Source organism: Gymnodraco acuticeps, unplaced genomic scaffold (genome assembly GCF_902827175.1).
Source record: "Gymnodraco acuticeps unplaced genomic scaffold, fGymAcu1.1, whole genome shotgun sequence".
In the NCBI taxonomy this organism is placed as follows: Eukaryota; Metazoa; Chordata; class Actinopteri; order Perciformes; family Bathydraconidae; genus Gymnodraco; species Gymnodraco acuticeps.
Genome location: NW_022989937.1, coordinates 61409 through 84468, shown reverse-complemented (window position 1 = coordinate 84468; position 23060 = coordinate 61409). Strand labels below are relative to the sequence as shown.

Sequence of the window (23060 nt, the reverse complement as noted above, 5' to 3'; positions counted from 1 at the left end):
GCTCATCATAGATTTTCTGTGACGACTAGTATATGGTATATTCATAGCGTTGATGAATTCTGAAGTAATTAGCCTCTAGCCAGGTTTAATACAACAACAAAATAATGCAGTTTAAATGCATTTAAGCTACTGTCAATGATAGATGATTTGTTGATGAATTATTCAGTATTGCTATTTGAAGATTAGATTGTAAACTTGGCAGTGGATCCTTAAGAAGATTAACATTAATTAATTGACCAAGTTGTGTCTCCTCTGTGCACCTTGTGCTTCATGATTTATTGAACTAGTACAGCAGGACGATAAAGAAGCACAGGAGCAAAGCACTCACCAAGAGTCCTGAATAGAGGATAGCTTCTTTAATGTCACATCTGGAGCAAAACAGAAGAAACACAGTTACAAATTCAAAGTATACTTGTTCTATATGTATGTCTATTAATGTAATATATTTGCATAACTTGCTGTCTGCAGCAGAGGTGTGGTCAGTGGCAGTGGCGAGCCGAGACTTTTCTACCTAGGCCCTCTGACCCCCCCTCCCCCTTCCCTAAAAAAAAAAGAATAGTTATTACGTCACAGCGTATACTTCAGCGGAATATCAAAACAACGGCCCGGGGTGCAAAACGCATCAATGACAGCGACCCTCTACCACACAAAACAACACCATTTATATAAACACCTATCATGACAGGGCACCCACAGCCAAGTAACAATTACAAATGAATTAAGTCGGCACGGCGGCCCACATTGAAAATGACTTAGGCCTACCTTTGATGATCAAATCACTGAAACACAAAGTCCATCCTCCTGTCCTTTTGGATGAAGCACTTGATGGCGGGTCATGCAGCTGATCCTTTGCCACTCCAATTTATCATTGTAACTCAATCTTGAAAATGACTCTGTTAATAATTTCGCAACGATGTCATCACTATCACTGAAGTGAGCCATCATGAACGAATTTATGCTAATCATAAATCTATCGATTAGATGTATTCGAAAATAATGAAAGTAGGGTAGACATGTGGATATTATCCGGCTGAACAAAACGTGCATTTATGTAACAGGTTCGTTTTCCACAGACCTTATTTCGAGCTATTTTCCAAAATTCTATGGAGAAATCCCAATGCCTTTTTGTCGAGGGAACCCGAGCGCAGCTTACTTCCGTGTTTTAGGACGCGTCACTGCACCACTTTATACACATGTTTAAACCTCACAGCGGGCGGAACAGCCCACCCATTTAGAGGGAAGATATGATTGGTCAATTGTACTGTCATTTGACATTACTCTCTCGTTGAGATACTATAGCTGGCCCTCTGTGAATGTAGAGAGGGACCAACAAGCTCTCCCGTCTTCAGTAACTCGCAGAGACGGCATTTAACCCTTCACATTCCAACAGAAACTGAACAGGCAGATTCGAAGGATTTATTTATTTGGAAATGTTATTTTAAATACAATTAAATTAAGTTATTTTGGTAAAACTAATGATGTTTTCAAATATTATTTTTTAGAATATCTTTGGCCCTCACAGGGCCTAGAGGGCGCTGACGGCTCGGTCAGAGGTGGAAAATACATTTACTCAAGTACAAAAAAAATGTTTTTACTTTACTTGAGTATTTCAATTTAAAGCTACTTTATACTTTTACTCCACTACATTGAAAGATGTCATGTATTTTTTCTCCACTACATGTATACATTTATATATTATGTATTAAGCTTAAATTACTTTTAGATCAAGATGTTGCAGACAACAGTAAAATGCAATTTGAGGCCACAAGATAATTTAGATATGAATGATCTAATAATGTCATATATATCATATTATATCACATAGGAGGCAATTTATCTGCAGAATTAGTACTTAATAATAATAATAATAATTGATAATACTTGTGTACTTTTATTTAAGAATGTAGGACTTTTACATGTAATGGAGTATCTTGACGCTTTAAGTATGGCAATGTAAATGGTCTGTAAAAGGCTAAAAGTTTCTCTCCAACACACTTCACCCCCCCCCCCCCCCCACCCTACCTGAAATGCCTCCATTGGACTCCTTTGCATCGATAGCATCACTATGTAATACTGACATTAAAGCATGTAAACATGTCAATGTAGAGGCACAAAATACTAATATAAACCTGCAAATGACGGTAATAGGGCCTCTTTATAAGACATTTTGAATATATTGTAGGACTTTGATCAGTAACAGAGTACAATTTAATATTGCTACTTTTACTTCAGTAAGAAATGCCCCACTGGGTGGAAGAAGTACTCACTTCACTGAAGAATTGTAACGCTATCCACTTTCTCTTTTTGCTGTAACAATATCAAGTCCAACAGCAGAACCCCTCTGCTGCACTGCACAACATTAGCTTCAAAGGGGGAATGATAATATGCAGGAGTGTTTGATGCTGCAGTCACACATTAGTTCTTTAGCCAACTAATGGGGCTGAATCCCTTTTGGATGTGACATCAATGTCAGCTTTTAAGTTGCAAGTGACATGAAAAACAGTTGCAGTCACAGCAACCAGATTGACACGCATCTAAGACAATGTGATCTGTCAACGATCTGTCAGACTTGGCTGTTTGAATCAGATTTGCAGATATTTGAAATACTTTGTTTGAAATGAGATTGATGTGCCCATCTCACCTCTGGGTGAATGCGTTTGAATAATTTGTGCAGCCGTAATCAATCAATCAATCAATGTTTATTTATATAGCCCAATATCACAAATGTTACATTTGTCTCAGTGGACTTCACAGTGTGTACAGAATATCAGTATGACAATACGACACCCTCTGTCCTTAGACCCTCACATTGTACAAGGAAACACTTCCGGAGAAAACCCACAGTTTAAAGGGAAAAATGGGAGAAACCTCAGGGAGAGCAACAGAGGAGAGATCCCTCTCCCAGGACGGACAGACGTGCAATAGATGCCGTGTGTAAATTGAAAAGATAATACATTTGCAACATAGGTAGTCCAAATGTTTGGAAATGCATATGTGTATAATAGGAAGATGAATCCACGAGGATATCCATCCAGGACCACAGCCACGACTCAAGATCCAGGACACAGGACCGCAGGATCATCCATGACTCCGGATCCCGGCGTATATAGACACCAAAAAGAAAGAAATGTGGGGAAGCTGGGTTAATCAGAACATGTACACAGGTATAGACAGAGAGAAGGAAGAAGTAAGATGTCCCCCGACAAACTAAGCCTATATCAGCAAAACTAGGGGCTGAATCTAATCAGCCCTAACTATAAGCTTTATCAAAAAGGAAGGTCTTAAGCGCACTCTTAAAAACGGATAGGGTGTCTGCCGCCCGAACACAAACTGGAAGCTGATTCCACAAATGTGGAGCTTGATAAGAAAAGGCTCTGGCTCCCATCAATACAGGCAACATTCATGATTTTCTGATATTGATAATAAAAGTGGTGTTTAATAACTTTGTAAGTCACTACACTTAATCCGATCTGCATGTGATGTTTTCCACCTACCACTCTAAAACATGAAATATGATAATGTAGCATTTTTTCATTCTTTTAATGATGCAAATGTGGGACACCATCCTTTGGGAGACCGATGAAAGTGATGAAGCATTTCAATTTGCTTGTGATTCTATGTTCTCCAGCCAATTAGGCAAGCCTCCCGTGGCAACACTCAACACAGTTAGAATAACCTTGGAATTGACTGGATGTGAGGATTACATAAACATTGCTGATGGGGTAGAAGTATAACTGACAAAACTGTCCAGCCTGCGTTTTTCTCTTTTGGCCTATTTTTTTTTCTCTTCTATTTTTTTGGAGATGATGAAACCCAATATGGTGTTTATATGGTCTTTTAAGCTCTTGTCTTGTTGTGTCTTATTTTACTTTCTTCTGGCTGGTATCCCTCTCCTTTTTCTCTTTGAAATAAGCAGAGCATAATTAACTTGTACTATTTCCAACTGAAAATGTTTACAACATTACATAGACTGGATGTAATCGATATTTTTTAAATATCAATGGATTAATGGTGCTGTGAAACGGGTTGCTTGGAGTATCAAACCAACAGAGAATTGTGACTACAGTTTCCCTGTTCTTATGAATGGAACAAGGTGGTATAGAGAGTTGCAGTGTATATAGGCTGACATGGAAGCAAGCTTCTCAAGGGTCCTTCGACAAAAAGCCATTGGATATAGATAAATTGCAGAAAATAATCTTTATGGCAAACACAGGTTTATGATACTTACACTTTTTGTTCAGCAGGATAATCTCCATATATTAACACCATGTAATCGTAAATGCATTTGGCAGAAACAAAAAGCCATTGTTACGCTAAAAACCAAGTACATCACAGTCTCATGGCTCTGTGTCACCCTCGCTTAGCAAAAGGTGGACCCGTGGCGTATTGACATCGTGTAGTGTCGTTTAGTCACTTGTAAGAAACATTGTTTTTTCGACACATGGAAGTTCGGGCATTAACGAGGGCATTTCTGACTTATGTAATGTCATAGAACAAAACTTACAAAATCTCTGCAGATCTTATTTCAGGCTTCAGACCATACAAATGTGACTCTTATTCACCCTTTTCAACTCTGTCTCTTAAATAAAGGCACTTGTGGCCCAAAACAAAATCTTAAAAAGTAGCAGTAAAAGAGATTTTTCTGAAACCTTACAAAATAATCTGGTCCGAGCACCACATAAGAAACTTGCACCAACAAAAAGACCTGACCCATTGTTGGGACCACTAATGTTCATGTTAGGTTTCTGAACCCTGGCGAAGAAACAATGTTCCAAATGAATGTGAGTCACTCTTTATCCAGCCTGTCCTCCTACAAAAAACGACCATATAGGTCGATTGTTCAGCAGCTAAATACGACCCAGAATCACGTTTTAAAGTGTAGCACCTCTAGTGGTCGTGTAAGAAACAACATGCTCCTGTCGATTGCAAACGCTCCGGAGGGTCGTTTATTCACATATAACCCTCTCTGTAAAAATCCTAAATTGTGTAATAGTTTGGCCATTAAAATGCCTTTTTATTAGATTTCTAGCGAGAAGTGTATATTGTACTTTTATAATCTACGTCCAGTGGATGTGTAGGATCTACAGTTTGATAGATATACGAAGATGATTTGAGGTCTCGCCAGGAGAACGTGTATATGGGGCAGCTTCCATGTAAAGTTAGCATTGGTAAAAACAGTATTTCCGGTCTCGAAGTTTTCATAATAAAACCGGAGGTATTCCCCACACTGTCAAGTGATTACACAGTGATATCTCCATTACTCATCCACTAAAAAACATCAGTTTATCCTTGTTAATTACACAATATTGATTGGTTTAAATTGTGTACAATGCTTTTGTGTTTTTAACCTTCGATTCGGAGAAACAAATAGTTTTTTCGGAATTTAGACACTACAGAGTTTCCGAAGACACTACACTACCCATAATCCCCAGCTATCGTTTGGGACTACAACATCCGCCTTGCTTTACAAACCCCGTGATTAGCCCTGAAGCTCTGTGATTGGATGTTGGAGTGGCAGTGCGACAAGGTTACCTCGAGTGTCAAACAGCTCTTTGAAATGGAATGGAACCACGGCAGACTTTCCAAAACTGGACTTGGACAGGTTCAGCCCAGCCCTCCCCCCCAGAATTACACATGCTGGCTATTGTGTGTTTCGCAACATGTTCTATGGCACGTCTCTACTGGGAATTGTAGTTTTAGAAGACGTTTTCGTATTTCCCACAATTAGAAGTTGCCAGTATTAAACTGTATACATCCCTGGAGGTTTAGGGGATATGAAACACATTGGTGTTATCAAATTTAAAACATATAATTAATACATGGGTGAAAATTGCTTGTGTCCATAATGGGCAGCATTAATATACCCACATGACAGCTAAGGTCAGAAGAGCTTTATTTAACAGCTGGTCTTATGTCTGTGACCCCTCCTGTTGTTAATTGATAAGCCTGAAACATGCACTTGTCAAGGTTCAGAGGCACATTTAGCAAATATGGCAGAAGCCATCGATCATCTTAAGATAAGATAAGATAAGATATACTTTATTGATCCCAAGTTGGGAAATGTTTTTGTTACAGCAGCATACTACTTTGTTCTACTCCACTACAATTCAGAGGTTAACCTATTTTTACTCCACTACATTTATTTGAGTTACTTTACAGATTCTGATTAATGATGTGAAATATAAACAACCCTTAAATCAGACTTTCGTTACACCTGAGTAAAATTCAGCCTTATCAGTTTGTCTGTTTTGCACATCCACCTGTTAATATCTTTGGACGTCCTGCACTAAACTGTTTTATTGTAGAGATCACTACAGTATCTTCTTGATATTTTCTATTCTATATTTCTATCATTGACCCCTATTTTGTATGTAGGCTACTCTTAATATTTAAATGTTTTCATCAAATATAACTTATTCAACAACTAAATTTAATAACGTGCTTTAACCACTAGGCGGTGTGGGTTAAAAAAAACTGTGGTCTAGTTAATAAAAGATAATAATATCAAACATAATATGACTATTCACTTTATTGTAAAATTAAAACAGAACGGTAAAGGAAAATACAGTTTCAGTCTCTCGATGTGAAGCTTATGCATTGTACCATGAACTTGTATAGACCTGTAACAGTCAACGGCATGAGGAGTTGGAAAGGTAGTTCAGAAAATTAGTAATATCTTTAAAAACTACAAAAAAATCCCTTTCTATCAGCTGTGCACAGTTATGGTGTAAATACAGACTATCTACTAATTGGATCAAATATAAAAGTCAGCCGAATTAGTGTTGATACTGCAAGGAGACGTATTGTGTGAAAAGAAATGGAAGATGTTGTTTAATTGTTGATACATTTATGGTCCACGTCACGTATTCAGTTTTGGTGGCATCTCTTCCAGTTTGTCCAGAAGTCTTCTGATCAGGGCTCTATAAATAAATATCTACGGCAGATATGTAATATTTAATGCAGCTGAACCGTGTATTACAATGCCGTTATGTGATGACTTTCAAAGAGAAAAGCAAGAACACTCGGAATAAAGTATTATTTAATTTTTTTTAAATGTTTTCCGATTTCATATCACATAAACACCATATCCCGCCGTGCATTGCGTTGTGATTTTAGCCTATCAAAACCTCTGAAAAAAGAAAGGTGTCTCTCAGAATCGAAAGAGAAAAACCTATGGGAAAAACACAAAAGCATTGTACACAATTTAAACCAATAAATGTCGTATAATTAACAAGGATAAACTGATGTTTTTTAGTGGATGAGTACTGCAGATATCACTGTTAAATTATTTGATCATTTCATATTATGAAAACGTCGAGACCTGAAATACTGTTTTCAACCCGTAACTTTACATGGAGGCTGTCACGTACCTCAAATCATCTTCGTAATATCTATCACACTACAGATCCTACATATCGACTGGACGTGGATTCTAAAAGTACAATATATACTTCTCGCTAGAGATCTAATCAAAAAGCATTGTAATGGCCAAACTATCCTACAATTTAGGATTTTCGAGAGGGTTATTTGTGAATAAACGACCCTCTGTAACATTTGCATTCAACGGGAGCACTAGAGGCCGACAACTTTAAAACGTAATTATAGGTCGTATTAAGCGCTTGAACAAACAACATATTTGGTCGTAATAAGGGCTTGAACTATCGACCCATTTGGTCGTATGAGTTGGAGGACTTGTTGTCTTTATCAGCTGGAGGTTTAAATAGAAAAGTTGATGTATAAAGTTAAGTGAATATTGGGTTGCCGGATAGCTGGCTAGTTATGTTGTGTCCACTGCAGAGTATGCAAATTATATTCCTGAGACTGCGGAGACGTTTCTTTCAGGTAATGGCTTCCCTTCTATCTCCCCCTCCACACGGTATCTCCAATAAAGGCACTCTGGCCAAACAAAAATATATTTTAAATAAAACATGCTTGAGTTGTCTTGAGTTTTTGCCCACCTCCCTAAAGTGGCAAAAATGTTTTGTATTATGCATCAAACATTTCGATATATCATTTAGTTTTACAAACATATACACCAAACAGAAGCTAATAATAGTTGTAACGCCCATTGCCAGCAGGTGGCACAATGGCAGAAGGTATTAATTAATATGATAGCATGTCTATGATTTATTGCTATTATTTGTTCATCATGATGAGGCATTTTTACATGAACCCTGTCACACTGAACATTTAAGGAAAAGCAGAGTTCCTGGCACGCCAGCCCAACCGGCTTTCACACAACAATCCTGTAAGATACGATAAGAGATACGATAAGATCAGGGTTTCCCACACATAGACTTTACTTGGGCAGGCCACCCAGGTATATTAACGTCCGCCAAAGTATATTTTGCGACTGCGAGCACGACGCCATCTGCGATCGATTAACTACCCCTCCTGTACCTGTTCGATCAGCTATCGCGTGAAGGGTCTGCTGTATGCGCTCCGCAGTAACCCCGTTCTCGATTACCACCACAAGTATATTTCAGATCTGTGGGAAACACTGAAGATAGTACTTTATTTATCCCAATTTGGGAAATGTTTGCGTTGCAGCAGCATAAAACAACAATAGGACATCAGATCTTAAAATGGAAAATCAACTGGAACAGAATGTCTTTGGTAGACGTCCAGAGATGTGCAGAATTGTGTTCTTGGCACAGATAACTGTTGGGTGTGTTTTAGGGGTGCAACAACTAATCGACTTAATCGATTCAAATCGATGACCAAATTAGTTGCCAACTAATTCAGTCATCGATTCAAATCGATGACCAAATAAGTTGCCAACTAATTCAGTCGTCGATTCGTTGGTGACGTCATCACGTGTGTTTTACGCGCCGTTAAGCTCCAACGTTATCGGTCTTTTATATCGGTGCTGGAGACATTTAAAAATATATGTCATATGTATTATTGCTACAAAAACATTATATCGCAGTATTAATGTCTTATTGTTAGATCTCGTTTCTAATATGCAAAAAGACAAAAAAATGCGTCTATGTTCGGTGTATTTTCTATCTTTCCAATACAGACGAGATCTCTCTCCCCTGTCTATGTGCGAGGGGGCGGGGCAGTTTACACACACGCAGCTGCTACATGCAGCAACACACGGCGGGGATGGCGGAGAGAAGCGCTCCAAGGTGTGGTTCAATGTTACCCGTCTTGAGGTGGACAATGCTCGTTGCCAATAGTGTTTAGCATGTAAGGGCGGTAACACGAATAATTTGTCTAAAAATTTAGCAAAAGTGCTCCACATTCAGACGGAGAAATGCACCGGGTTCGACTGCCTTTTCTAGTAGCTCTGTAGCCCCCCCGTCCACGAGTAACGTTTCCACCTCAGCAACACACGGAGTTAACAAAATTATACAAACATGGGTTAATGATTAGAGGTAACTGAGTTATGTATTTTGTTAAAGTTTCAGCTATTCTGTTCACAATTCTGTCATCACATAATGTAATATGATTTGTTAAAACATTGTTGTTTCTTCTGATGAGAAATATTATTTATTTTATTTAAATAAAAAGCAATGTTAATTTTGTTCACAATTTGTTAAGTTAATTTAATAATATATGTATTTTTGAATCAAGTATTCATCTTTATTGTCTTCATTGTTAGTTTCCACATGCCTAAAACAAACTCAAGCTAAATCTAAAAGTTGATGGCTAAATAAGAGCGCTTGAGAAATTGTGCAAGGCATATAGTAATAGTCCGAATAGTCGATTAATCGTTTCATTAATCGATAGATTAATCGATTATCAAATTAGTCGTTTGTTGCAGCCCTAGTGTGTTTACAGGTGCGATACCACACCTAGTGATGTTAAGTTACTTTTTAAATGTGCTGCGGTATTCACACACTTAGTGCTGTTGTTTGCATAAATATGTATTAGGTAGTTTCCTTTTAGTGGATTTCTGATTCCAAAAACTCAAAAGTTATAAAGGTTTTATTGTGATATGCGCAATACCTACAGCGTAGTTGTTGGCAATTCAATTCTAAAGATATGGTACCTTGAAAAGTGCAACATACTTAAGACATAAAAAGGAAAATAGTGCAAGATCTCCTGCTGCAGAAGCTCTCCCACATCCTGGATCCCTACCCTTACTGAAAAGACAGATGCACTGCAACACTACACATGCTTGTGAGAAAGGTTTTTTTTTTACGCCCGTCCTCTGTTTTGTTGTATTTCTAATACCACTCATACTTCTGTCAGACTTAGCTTAGGAGCTGTTCTTAAAAACATTTCATGTTGCTAATTCCCCCAGCAAAAAAAACCTCCAATTAGTGAAGTGCAGTCACAGCTCAGCATGTCAAAACACAGTCTTACATGTGGTGACAGGAAGAACTTAGCGGCTGGCCTGACACTGTTTCTTATCCCCGTCACAGCTGAATTCACGACACCACCAAAGAGAGGAGGGGCGGCGGTTGGGGCCTGTGAGCAGAAAACACTTTCAGTGAAAGGATTGTACAGTCCCATGTCATATTCACTGCACACTGCACTCTATAATTGAAATCACCATGTCCCAGCTGTGTTCTCAAGTTGAGGGATGGAAATAAAAGGCACATATAACAGAAACGGGAAAAAACTAAACTCTTCTTGGTATTCCAACTGAGTGGACAACAGAAAAATGAAGTCATGTGGCAAGAAAATCCTTTAGAGGGTTATTGCTCCACAGAGAGCGTACGCATTGATGCTTTCTAAAGAGCTAAGAGAAAAGTCTTTGTTTGTGTTGCAGCAGCTAAAAGAATGGAGTTAGCCACATCTATACCATGAGCGCATTGCTTCTAAAACGTTTTTTTTGGCACTGACACCAATCAACAGTTGTGCGTCAACTCGGCAGGGATCAAGGCACGTATACAGTATGCCTCTCCCTGCTTCCACCGTCTACTACACACACAAACAAATTACATACTATCAGTAAGGAAAAAGAGTAAGCATTTACTTGTCAAAGAAAGAAAGTACACATGTAAATGATCAATTTAATGAAGGCCTAATTCCATATGGCTGCTGTGAATGGCTGCTCACTGTCACCGACATTAGAATATTGTAATAGAAAATAGCCATCGTAAGTGTTAAAGTAACACAAGCGTCAAAATATCTGCTGTAAGAAAGGGCAATTGAAGAGAGAGAAAAAGCTAATTGCGCTAACAAGCCTGCTAACCCACAGCTAACTGTTGTAGCTCGGCTTGCTAATGTGCTAGCTTTTTAGCTTGGTTGTTCAAGGTAAAGATACGTTTGTTCATGAGTCTTATTTGTATCAACGACATTTGTCTCATAACCCGTCCGTTAAATATTTGTTTTTTGCAGAGCAGGTTAAATAAAACTGGATGGAGCAACACTGCTAATAAGCTGTTAGCCTCCACCGTTTTGGAGTGCTGCCAAGACGCCTTGCTATGGGTCAATGGTGCAGATAGTATGTCTGTCAAAACTCATAGAGCCGATTCCTTTCAAATTAGATGCTTTCTCTCAGAGAGACCTTTTGCCATTGTGAAAAGGGACATGTTGTTGTTGTTAGTTCTGGTTTCACCTGGCATTTTTATTTTTTTCTTTGGGAAAAACAACCCAAATCGGGATCAATAAAGTAAATCTTATTTTATCTTAATTTTACAAATGAATCCTGATTGGGCACATTGTGTCAACTATAAACTTTAATAACTGCATTTACAGTAACTAAAGTGTGCCAGTGTGATCCCAATGGTTATGAAAACTGTTTCATAAAGCTTGGATTACTTAAACACATAAGATAGAATGAGTTAATAATATTATATATGTGTGTCCTTTATGTAGATAAAGTTATTTGTTGTGTTAATAAAGAAAGTAAATGAGGGCTAAGACTGAGATGTGTGATGCATGCAGAGTAAATTATGGATCCATCCCATGGTAAATGTGGCTTCCACAAATTATGAAGGTATCATTTATTTAAATACAGTGCAGCTATACTTACATACAAGTTATATTTAATTTGGGCTTCTATGTTCTTTATGTTCGGTCGAAGTCGTCCATGCTCACACAGAGAACTGTACTATATGCACTGTTTTTTATTTGAGAATTAAATACTAATATATGTCAATTGTCTCTCAACAGTCCAAAAGCTACATGTGCAGCAGCCAGGGGAATGTGCTGTGCTTCACCATAGATTTTAGATCAGGCTTCACCTGCTCAGAAAGTTCTTCAAAGGTGAAGTGTTACTAAGTTCAATTCAATTCTTGTGAACAACTTGTTCTGTGCTGTTCTTCCCTTAATAGCTTCTGAGACTGCAATTTGACTTCTTTTATTTTCCTCATTGATTTCCTATACACTTGTCCTTTCTCTCTTAGGCTTCCATTGTATTTGATCATATTTATTTTTAAATAACCCTCACATTTCCATGATAAATGTCACTTATTCTGCACAATGGACTTTAGAGAACAATGTGAACAATCACTATATCTTAGAGAAGGGTATGCTATTGTTAATAATGGTACATTTTGAGTGTATTCATTTTTTATATTTATCGATTTATCGTTCTCACTGCAAGAACGTTACAGCACTGATTTCATAAAGTACTTATTTTGTTATTAATGACATTTCCTCAAAGTATTGCACATCGGAATGTCTCTCAGTAGCCTTTTTATGTTGTGCTCATTATAAAAATCCCTGTGCGGCTGCTGCGTTTTTATAATCCTCCTCTTTCCGTTGTAGACCGCACTGTGGCGATATAAGTTCTCTCAACTTAAAGGCTCCTCTGATGATGGGAAAACCAGGGTGAAACTGCTTTTCAAGAATGCTGAAAGCAACCAAATAGAGATGAAGGTAATCCTTTTTTTCAACATCAAAAGTACTGTTACACAATGACCCGTTGCAATTTTTTTTTTTATCACCAATTATTGCTCACCTTTAACAATGAGCTAACTGACGTATTTCTTGGTGTAATAAAGTAGGTTTCCCAAGATGTTTTAAAGGATTACATTACTTTAGATGTCATTCAGCTTACTTTTTTTTTTTTTAAATGACTTGCATACACTATGAAGCAATTTGGGGTTAAGTGTCTTTCCCGAGGGCAATTGGACCTGTTGACCGCAGGGACTGGGGATCGAACCCCTGACCATCTTAATAATAATAATAATAATAATAGTAATAACTTGAATTTATATAGCGCCTTTCATAACCTCAAGGTCACTTTACAAAGAAACATACAAGGACAAGACATAAAACATAAAAAACATAAACATAAAACAGGGGGCAGAAATGGAAGTCTTAGTGGGGGGGAGTGAGTTATTGTTGGAAGGCGATGTTGAACAGATGAGTTTAGAGGGTATCTTACAAATCTTACTGGTTGACGCCCATTACCCCCTGAACCACTACCCTACCCTAGCCTACCCTGCTTTACCTACTTAACCTACAAAATGACCATTTGTATATCAATATGAATACCTGGAATCTTTTAGGAAACCTGTATTATTTTTGCATGACTGAAGTAAAACTATTTTTTTAAACAAAGAAGAGTCTCGATGACATGAAGAAAATAGTAAGCATAATGTTAAGTTAGAAGTTTTACAACAGCAAAATGTTATCATTTGTACAGTACACAAACATTCTCAGGCTTGTCCATGAACACTAGAATAATGAGACTATTATCAAGATGAGACATGATTAAAATGTTGATAGAGTTTTGCTGTTTTTAGCGCACATTTAAAGATGCCCTATTATGATTTAGGGGGTTTCCCTTTCCTGTACTGTGTTATATCGTTTTTTTTGCATGTAAATTGTCTGCAAAGACTCAAATTAGCGCTCTAACACATTGTACATGATAGGCTAAGGGGCTGAACATCACAACAGAGCTGGCCAGCTAAACAATCAGAGCAGACTGGGCTCTGGTTTCAGACAGAGGGTGAAAAGAGGTGCTGCAGCACAGGCAGGATGAGAAAAATAAGGCATGGAAACTTGTCAAATGAAAGGTCCCAAATACAAACCTGAAAATGAGCATAATAGGGCCCTTTTAAGTTTCCTTCAAAAATTCAAGGTAACTCCGGGTAGTCATTTATATACAAATGTTCATTTTGTGGGTCAAGCATTTGTTAAGTCTGACTCTGAATATGTTGTTATTCAAAGTATGAACATAATATACTAATTGTAATCTGTCCTTATGTTGCAGGAACTAGAGTTTGCCAATCTAACGGCCGTCCTTCACTGTATACATTCTTTTATCGCTGCCAAAGTGGCCTCCATGGACCCTCTCTTTATGTGCAGTCAAAGCTTCCCTGGAAATTACATAAACAGCTAAAGACTCATCCTCATTGTCATGTGCAACTGTGGCAAACCAGAAGTATTTTATGCACAGAGCCAATTACTATGTATATCTTGTTCTTGCTATTTTTGTATGAACTACTTCAAAAAAGAGTATTTATAAATGACTGTATAGGTAGATAATAGGCGCTTTCACACCGGAGTACTTATCCCCATAGTTCCTGGGATTTTGCGTTCACACCAAAAAGAGAACTTAGTTCATGAGAACTTTTTCCCCCTTTTCAGTCCCTGCTAGAGAGCAGGTACTTTCCTGGGGAGAAAAAAGTTCCAATTTCTGATTGGCTGGGCGAATTGCAAACGACGACCCGTAAAACTCTGAAAAGTTTTGTGAAGCCGCCATTGTATTTGCTGGCATTAGCATTATTAGCATTAGCCCTGCGCACCAACAGAGAGAGACTAACTTATGGTAACACAAAAAAAAACATGGGAGCGGTGGAGTAATGAGGAGGTGTCGGCGTTTTGGTGATTTACTCGGAAGCTCCCAGCAGCTTCTACTGAAGCCAGTCCCCAACTCCTTTAAACCTAAAGCAGAAGAAGAAGAAGTGACGTCAGCGGCTTCATTTGCGTTATCCTCCCTCAGAGACTTATTGCGGTGTGAACGCGATCTGCTCTTTAGTTCCATGGGGGAACTAAGTGCTGGGAACTAAGTACGGAAAAGTACTTGGTGTGAAAGCGGCTTATGTATACATTAATGATGGAAGGAACATTTCATTTTTGATCCAAACGTATTCACCGTTTTTCCATTTATTTAAATATATGTTCTTTCATTACATAAAGGATTGGAGGTTACATTGAGGTTAAATTGAAAGTAGCACATGCTAACAGATGACCTGTAACTGCCATACATTTGAAAGCAGGACACAGATCACCCAACATAGCAACTGCCTCTTTTTTTTTTAGCATTTAAAGGTCCCATGGCCATTTCTACTAATCATAATTACATTGTTGAGGTATGCTAAAATAGATTTATATTGTGCAATTTTCCAAACTCACATTGGTTTCTCATACAGCATCTCTGTATAGTATGTGTATTCACTCTCTGTCCTAAACGGCTTGTTGGAGCTCCTGCCCCCCCCCCTCCCTGTGAGCCTAGTCAGCGAGACATAGCGAAACCCAGCCCGAAACCAGCCCCAGCCCGAGCACACACACACACCCGCAGCCTGGCTGGGAGTTTGTGTGTGTGCTCACATACAGACTCACAGCCTCGCCGCGTCCCTCCGTCTCAGGCGGAGAAATCGGCGGAGCTGCAGCTGAGAAAATATTGCGTGTGTGAGGAAGTCCACGGACTTAACGTAATGGCTCCGCGGACGTAATGTAACTATACCCAAATACGTCACTATACCCAAGAAGAAAGCAATGGAGAAAGAGAAATCTCCAACGAGGCATTCTGGGGCAGCAGACAGGTATTTTCTGTGTTAGAGTTTTACTCCCTACAGGGTGTACTTTGAGGGTTTGTGACTCTGCAGACCGTTTACATTAATAAAAAGCTACATAAAGGGGACAAGGTAAAGTACGTAAAGGTACAAGGGGACAGGTAATAACCAGAAAAGCATGACATGGGACCTTTAAATTAATCTGATGCTGTCTTACTGTCAAGTGGGATTTCACATTTGTCCCACCTTTGAAAGTATTTTCTCCTATTCGAATTCACACTTAATGGTAATGATTAGCTAACGGTTTTGTTATGTCTGCGAGCATAAACACCTTACAATATAATGCAGTCTGATAAGCCTCTAAATAGCCAGTGAATTGAATCAACACATCTCATATGGTTTTAACATAAGGCAGAAATTAGCTGCAGGGCTAATTTATTGTATTATGTTTGTGATATTGTGACAATATTTAGTATTTAATAAAGACAACTTTTTCTGAGCTCTCTGACCATTTCAGTGAAATGTGGCATTTCAGCTTCAATGTTTTGTTAAAGACCCACTTTTATTAACTCATAGTCTAATACAGCGAACATACTGTATGTCCTAAGTTGCTTTATGTAATGGTTTTAATGTGAAAATGCATATTTTTGCTGTGTTTTCAATAAATTGTTCATAAAGCACAACTGCCTGTGACTTTTTTTACAGGGGGATATAACTTTAGCCCTGACATTACATTAATAAACTTCTGTGTAACATATTGAATAACATTATCCCAATCTGTACGACGTAACATTAGCTTACGGTTCATTTTAAAATAATAGCCTGAAATAGATTTTTTGGCTTCATTGTTTGTAGGAGCTTTGTAATTAACTATTTATTGGATGGACACAAGGCCTTTCTGCCTTGTTGTCACATTAAAGTTGCCACAAAAGCAGAGATTCAGCACGACCCTTTGTAAAACCACAATATGTTGTTTTTAAACATAAATTAAACCAGACATTAGCTTCAAGTGGGCAGATATTTTACCCTGTCACACTTTTCCTTGCCTTGTTTGTCCAATGGGTAGCTAAATCTAAACTGCTGATAAAAAACATGTAATGGTAGTCAAGGCTATGCAATTATTAAAAAGAAAACTCAGGACACATTAAACATGTTTATTTAATTTTCACTTTAAAAATCCTGCTTTTGGTGTGATTTTCCTTTGAAAAAAAGAGAGACCCGCCTGAGAAGCATTTTATGTTATGCATTCAAAGTTAAAAAAAGTGTCATATCTACATTTATTCAAAATAAAAATAATTAAGAGTTGAGAAGTATTCAGTGCCATTGTCAGTGGCAATTCATTTCCATGTGTCAGGCAAAACAAAAGCCCTAAGGTAATAAAGGTAGGAGGTCAGACGAAGCTCAAAGGATTGGTAATGACAGTAGATCTGATAAACCTGTCTTATGGGTGCATCACTCTTCATGTTTTGGCACTGCTTCTTTTGCATTGTTGTGCACCATTGACTTAAGTATAGCACCACTTAGTTACAACGTATAGGTACCTGCCCTATTGTTTTTGTCAAGCTTTAGGAACCTTAACCCTCCTTGGTTATTTTTCCATTGTGTGGGCCAAATGTTATCTTATTTTAGTCATTAGGGCTTTATATGAAGGAGGAAGCACACGACTGACACAACACTATTCATTAAAACTAGGGAGTGTTATTCTGTATCATTAAATATAATTTGGTCGATTGTAATGTTAATGCGAAGCTGACATTTGTATTACTGTTATTATGTATTGTCATTAAGTGTAATTTAGTCAATTGTGATGCTGAATGTAAAACTGATATAGTTTTAGATGTCTTTGTCATGACAAATTGGCATTGACATTGTTGTAGCATTTACATGCTACAACAGGCCACATTGTCAAACTTAAATAAACGTTTTGTGTACTTATGTGTTAACATTACATAAAACCGTAATAATTGGCAGGATTGGATATTCCATAAAGATGTTAAATGTTACAAGGCCAGTTTGATAAGGCAAGGCAAGGCAAGGCAAGTTTATTTATATAGCACTTTTCAACACAAGGCAATTCAAAGTGCTTTACAAAAAATGAAAAACATTAAGAAAATGGCATTTAAAATCAGTCATTAAAAAGAAAAGCTGATAAAATAAACATTAAAAGAAAAAGTACATGGATAAAAGTTACAGTGCAGTCTAAGATATGAATAGTTCAATTAAAAGCAGCGACAAAAAGAAAAGTCTTCAGTCTGGATTTAAAAGTAGTCAGAGTTGCAGCGGACCTGCAGGTTTCTGGGAGTTTGTTCCAGATATTTGGAGAATAATAACTGAACGCTGCTTCTCCATGTTTAGTTCTGACTCTGGGGACAGAAAGCTGACCAGTCCCTGAAGACCTGAGAGATCTGGATGGCTCATAATTTAGCAGGAGGTCAGAAATGTATTTTGGGCCTAAACCATTCAGTGCTTTATAAACCAGCAGCAGTATTTTGAAATCTATTCTTTGACACACAGGAAGCCAGTGTAAAGACTTCAGAACTGGAGTGATGTGATCCACTTTCTTAGTGTTAGTGAGGACTCGAGCAGCGGCGTTCTGAATCAGCTGCAGCTTTCTAATAGATTTTTTAGTGAGACCTGTGAAGACACCATTACAGTAGTCGAGTCTACTGAAGATAAAAGCATGGACAAGTTTTCCAAATCCTGCTGTGACATTAGTGTTTTAATCCTAGATATATTCTTTAGGTGATAGTAGCCTGATTTAGTAACTGTTTTAATGTAACTGTTGAAACTCAGGTCAGAGTCCATGACTACACCTAGATTTCTGGCTTTATCTGTTGTTTTGAACATTGCAGACTGAAGCTCAGCGCTAACTTTTATACCTTCTGACTTGGCTCCAAAAACCATTACCTCAGTTTTATCTTTGTTTAATTGGAGAAAGTTCTGACACATCCAGTCATTGATTTGTTCAATGCACTTACTCAGTGTTTGAATTGGAGCATAGTCTCCTGGTGAAATTGTTACGTACATTTGTGTGTCATCTGCATAGCTATGGTAACTTATTTTCTTGTTTTTCATTATCTGAGCCAGTGGTAGCATGTAGACCAGGGATCACCAACTACATTTGTCCAAGGGCCAACATGTATCAATAGACACTATCGCGGGCCAGCGGGGAGGTACAGGTACTGCATAAAGCTTAGCAGACTCTTCACGCTAACGAAGGATCACTTCTAGGCAGGGTTGGGAGGGTTACTTTGTAAATGTAATCAGTTACTGATTACTGAATACATGCTCTGAAAGTAATCAGAATACAGTTACAGTTACGTGTCTTAAAAAAGTGTTCAGGTTACTTTTAGAATACTTTTGGAATACTTTCTTTTTCCATAACAGATGGGTATGTTTTGGTGAGCAGGAGACACTTGTTTTACTGTTTTAATGGCTTATCAAGAGCACAAACACAACATCTTGGTGTCATTCTGGACAGCTCCCTCTCATCTGCACCCCACATAAAAAACATCACCCGGACTGCATTCTCCTACTGTAAACCTTTCCTTAGAATATGTTATGAATTGTAAGGTGTCCTTGGGTGCTTTGAACGGCGCCCCTAAATAGAATGAATTATCATTATTATTTATTATCTGAAACGATGTAATATCTTTTAAAACTTGTTCCAGTCACTTGCCCCATGCATTCAGCAGCAGCAGGCCATTCACTTTGATTTGATCCCGTTATAAATGTCATCATTTCGACAATAAAGAAATGCTACATCAACGTTATCTTGCACATTTGATCTAACCATCTCCGTTTCTAACTTTCAATATATTTTAAAAGAGATCTCTCTCTCATCTGCGTGCGGGGGCGGGGCCTCACAGACACGCTGCATCTCTCTCGCTCACAGACATGCTGCAGCGCTGTGCAGTGTGCACACAGTTCTGCCGGTAATGAATGTTACATTTTGTGAGGAAACTTTTCCACCAATAATTCCAATAAGTATTCCAAAATGTATTCACTTCAGGTTTACGAAAGTAACTGTAATCAGATTACTCGTTTTTCAAATGTAACGCCAGCTGAATACAGTTAGCCTACTTGATTTTTGTATTCTGATTACGTAACGCCGTTACATATATTCCGTTACAACCCAACCCTGCTTCTAGGCTACTGTCCCGCAGCTGCTGCCTCTCTGTTGGACTCCTGTACTGCACCTTACTCACGAGACGTTGTAAAAAAAATAAAATGGGTGGGGGGCGAACGCAGTAACCACTCCGCCAACGCCACAGTCACCCCCGCCGTGCGGGCCGGATGAGAATGTCTGGCGGGCCGGATGTGGCCCGCGGGCCGCCAGTTGGTGGTCACTGATGTAGACGTTAACGAGAAGAGGCCCCAAGATGGAGCCTTGAGGTACCCCACATGTCATATTTGTTAACTCAGATGTGTAGTTACTAGGGCTGTCAAGTTAACGCGTTAATAAAATGAAAAAATGTTTAACGCCACTAAATATTTTAACGCGATTAACGCATGTGTATTTTTTTTCCTCGACCGCCCCGTAGTTTCAGAGCGCATCGAGTTTAAAATACCATCTACGAGCTGATGCTGACAGCCCCGCTCCTGCCGCCCGCTTGTGGCAGACCACACTTCCACGTTCACCGGCAGGCACCGACTGGCTATTGGGAGGACCGGGAAGGCGTGTGTATGTGTGGCCCGAGCGAGCGAGAGAGAGACCTTACGTGCATTGTTGTTGTTAGCATCTGGTGCTAGCTAGCTGCGCTAACGGATATAAGGAGCTGTTTCGATGAAAACAGAGGAGCGACATTTCGCCACAACTGCGCCGAGCACTTGACTTTATGCAGGAAGCCAGACAGTGGGACATTGTACGAAAAGTCAGCACACTCAGCACGGATAGTGCGCGCAACATGATTGCAGCATCCAGGCAGCTCCCGTTCGAGCATATGCCTTGAGTTGCACATAGCTCCAACGATCCATCACACACACACACACACACACACACACACACACACACACACACACACACACACACACACACACACACACACACACACACACACACACACACACACACACACCATTTGTATTGTATTATTGTATGAGAGAGGTTCCAGGTTGAATTGAGGCGAATATTTGTAATGTTCAGAGGTTGTTGTGTTTAATATTCATGAGAATATTTGTCATTGTTCAAATGATAATGACTTTAGCATAAAGCATATTTGTCCACTCATATGTTGATAAGAGTATTAAAAACTATTAAAAAAAAATATTCCTCTAAGGTACATTTAGAACAGATAAAAAATGTGCGATTAATTTGCGATTAATCGCGATTAACTATGGACAATCATGCGATTAATCGCGATTAAATATTTTAATCGACTGACAGCCCTAGTATTTACCTATAGAAACAACGTTGTGTATGTCCTTTAAGTAGGATTCAAACCAATTTAGAACTGTTTCCGAAAGTCCCACCCAGTTTTCCAGTCGGTCTAGTAATATGTTGTGGTCAACAGTGTCAACCGCAGCATTAACAGGAATGATCAGGACAGAATAAATGGACAGAAGGCTTCACTTGTTGCTAAAGTAACTGCTAACAGTATTTGCAGTCATCTTGCAAGTTCTCCCACTTAAAAAGATGAGAGAGGCCTGTAATTTTCATCCTAGGTATACTTCAACTATGAGAGACAAAATGAGAAAAAAAAAATCCAGAAAATCACATTTTCTATGGGGTTGAGATCTGGAGACTGGCTAGGCCACTCCAGGACCTTGAAATGCTTCTTACGAAGCCACTCCTTCGTTGCCCGGGCGGTGTGTTTGGGATCATTGTCATGCTGAAAGACCCAGCCACGTTTCATCTTCAATGCCCTTGCTGATGGAAGGAGGTTGTCACTCAAAATCTCACGATACATGGCCCCATTCATTCTTTCCTTTACACGGATCAGTCGTCCTGGTCCCTTTGCAGAAAAACAGCCCCAAAGCATGATGTTTCCACCCTCATGTTTCACAGTAGGTATGGTGTTCTTTGGATGCAACTCAGCATTCTTTCTCCTCCAAACACGTCTAGTTGAGTTTTTACCAAAAAGTTATATTTTGGTTTCATCTGACCATATGACATTCTCCCAATCCTCTTCTGGATCATCTAAATGCTCTCTAGCAAACTTCAGACGGGCCTGGACATGTACTGGCTTAAGCAGGGGGACACGTCTGGCACTGCAGGATTTGAGTCCCTGGCGGCCTAGTGTGTTACTGATGGTAGCCTTTGTTACTTTGGTCCCAGCTCTCTGCAAGTCATTGACTAGGTCCCCCCGTGTGGTTCTGGGATTTTTGCTCACCGTTCTTGTGATCGTTTTGACCCCACGGGGTGGATCTTGCGTGGAGCCCCAGATCGAGGGAGATTATCAGTGGTCTTCCATTTTCTAATAATTGCTCCCACAGTTGATTTCTTCACACCAAGCTGCTTACCTATTGCAGATTCAGTCTTCCCAGCCTGGTGCAGGTCTACAATTTTGTTTCTGGTGTCCTTTGACAGCTCTTTGGTCTTGGCCATAGTGGAGTTTGGAGTGTGACTGTTTGAGGTTGTGGACAGGTGTCTTTTATACTGATAACGAGTTCAAACAAGTACCCTTAATACAGTTAACAAGTGGAGGACAGAGGAGGCTCTTAAAGAAGAAGTTACAGGTCTGTGAGAGCTAGAAATCTTGTTTGTTTGTAGGTGACCAAATACTTATTTTACCGAGGAATTTACCAATTAATTCATAAAATATCCTACAATGTGATTTCCTGGATTATTTCCCCCCATTCTGTCTCTCATAGTTGAAGTGTACCTAGGATGAAAATTACAGGCCTCTCTCATCTTTTTAAGTGGGAGAACTTGCACAATTGGTGGCTGACTAAATACGTTTTTGCCTAACTGTATGTATCTGCCATTAGCTAGTTAGCTTGGTTATCCTTGCAGCTATCAGCCATTTTGGCTTTAGCCAGGACCGGGATTTTATTAAACTAAATCATGTCATCTTTATGACGTCAAGAGAAGTCAAAGTCAAAATTATTCCAATACAACAAAGGTCAATGTTACTTACTACTTACTTGTGCCATCAATATGACTAGTCAAAATTATACCACTGTAGTAAAGTTAATGATTTGTATTACATTACATTGCATTTAGCTGACGCTTTTATCCAAAGCGACTTACAATAAGTGCGTTCGACCAACAAAATACAAACTTGAAGAAAACAGAATCATATAAGTACATCAGGCTTCATAGAGCAAAAACATTTCAACTGGCTTTAGATAAGCCAGCCCTTTATTAGTATATAAGTGCTTTGTTAATAGTTCTATCGCTCAAAGTGGAGTCGAAAGAGATGAGTTTTCAGTCTGCGCCGGAAGGTGTGTAAGCTATCTGCTGTCCTGTTG

The 23060-nt window shown here is 38.8% G+C and overlaps 1 protein-coding gene across 1 annotated transcript in view; it reads left to right on the top strand.

Moving 5' to 3' along the window:
* sntg2 (syntrophin, gamma 2) overlaps positions 1 to 14462 on the top strand; it is a 134049-nt gene extending 119587 nt beyond the window's left edge. The window contains exons 15-17 of the mRNA XM_034210070.1: positions 12073 to 12165; positions 12670 to 12780; positions 14123 to 14462. Coding sequence (XP_034065961.1) covers positions 12073 to 12165; positions 12670 to 12780; positions 14123 to 14251 — 333 coding nt within the window. The 3' untranslated portion in view covers positions 14252 to 14462. The remainder of the gene's footprint in view (positions 1 to 12072; positions 12166 to 12669; positions 12781 to 14122) is intronic.
* Positions 14463 to 23060: the final 8598 nt, after the last annotated feature.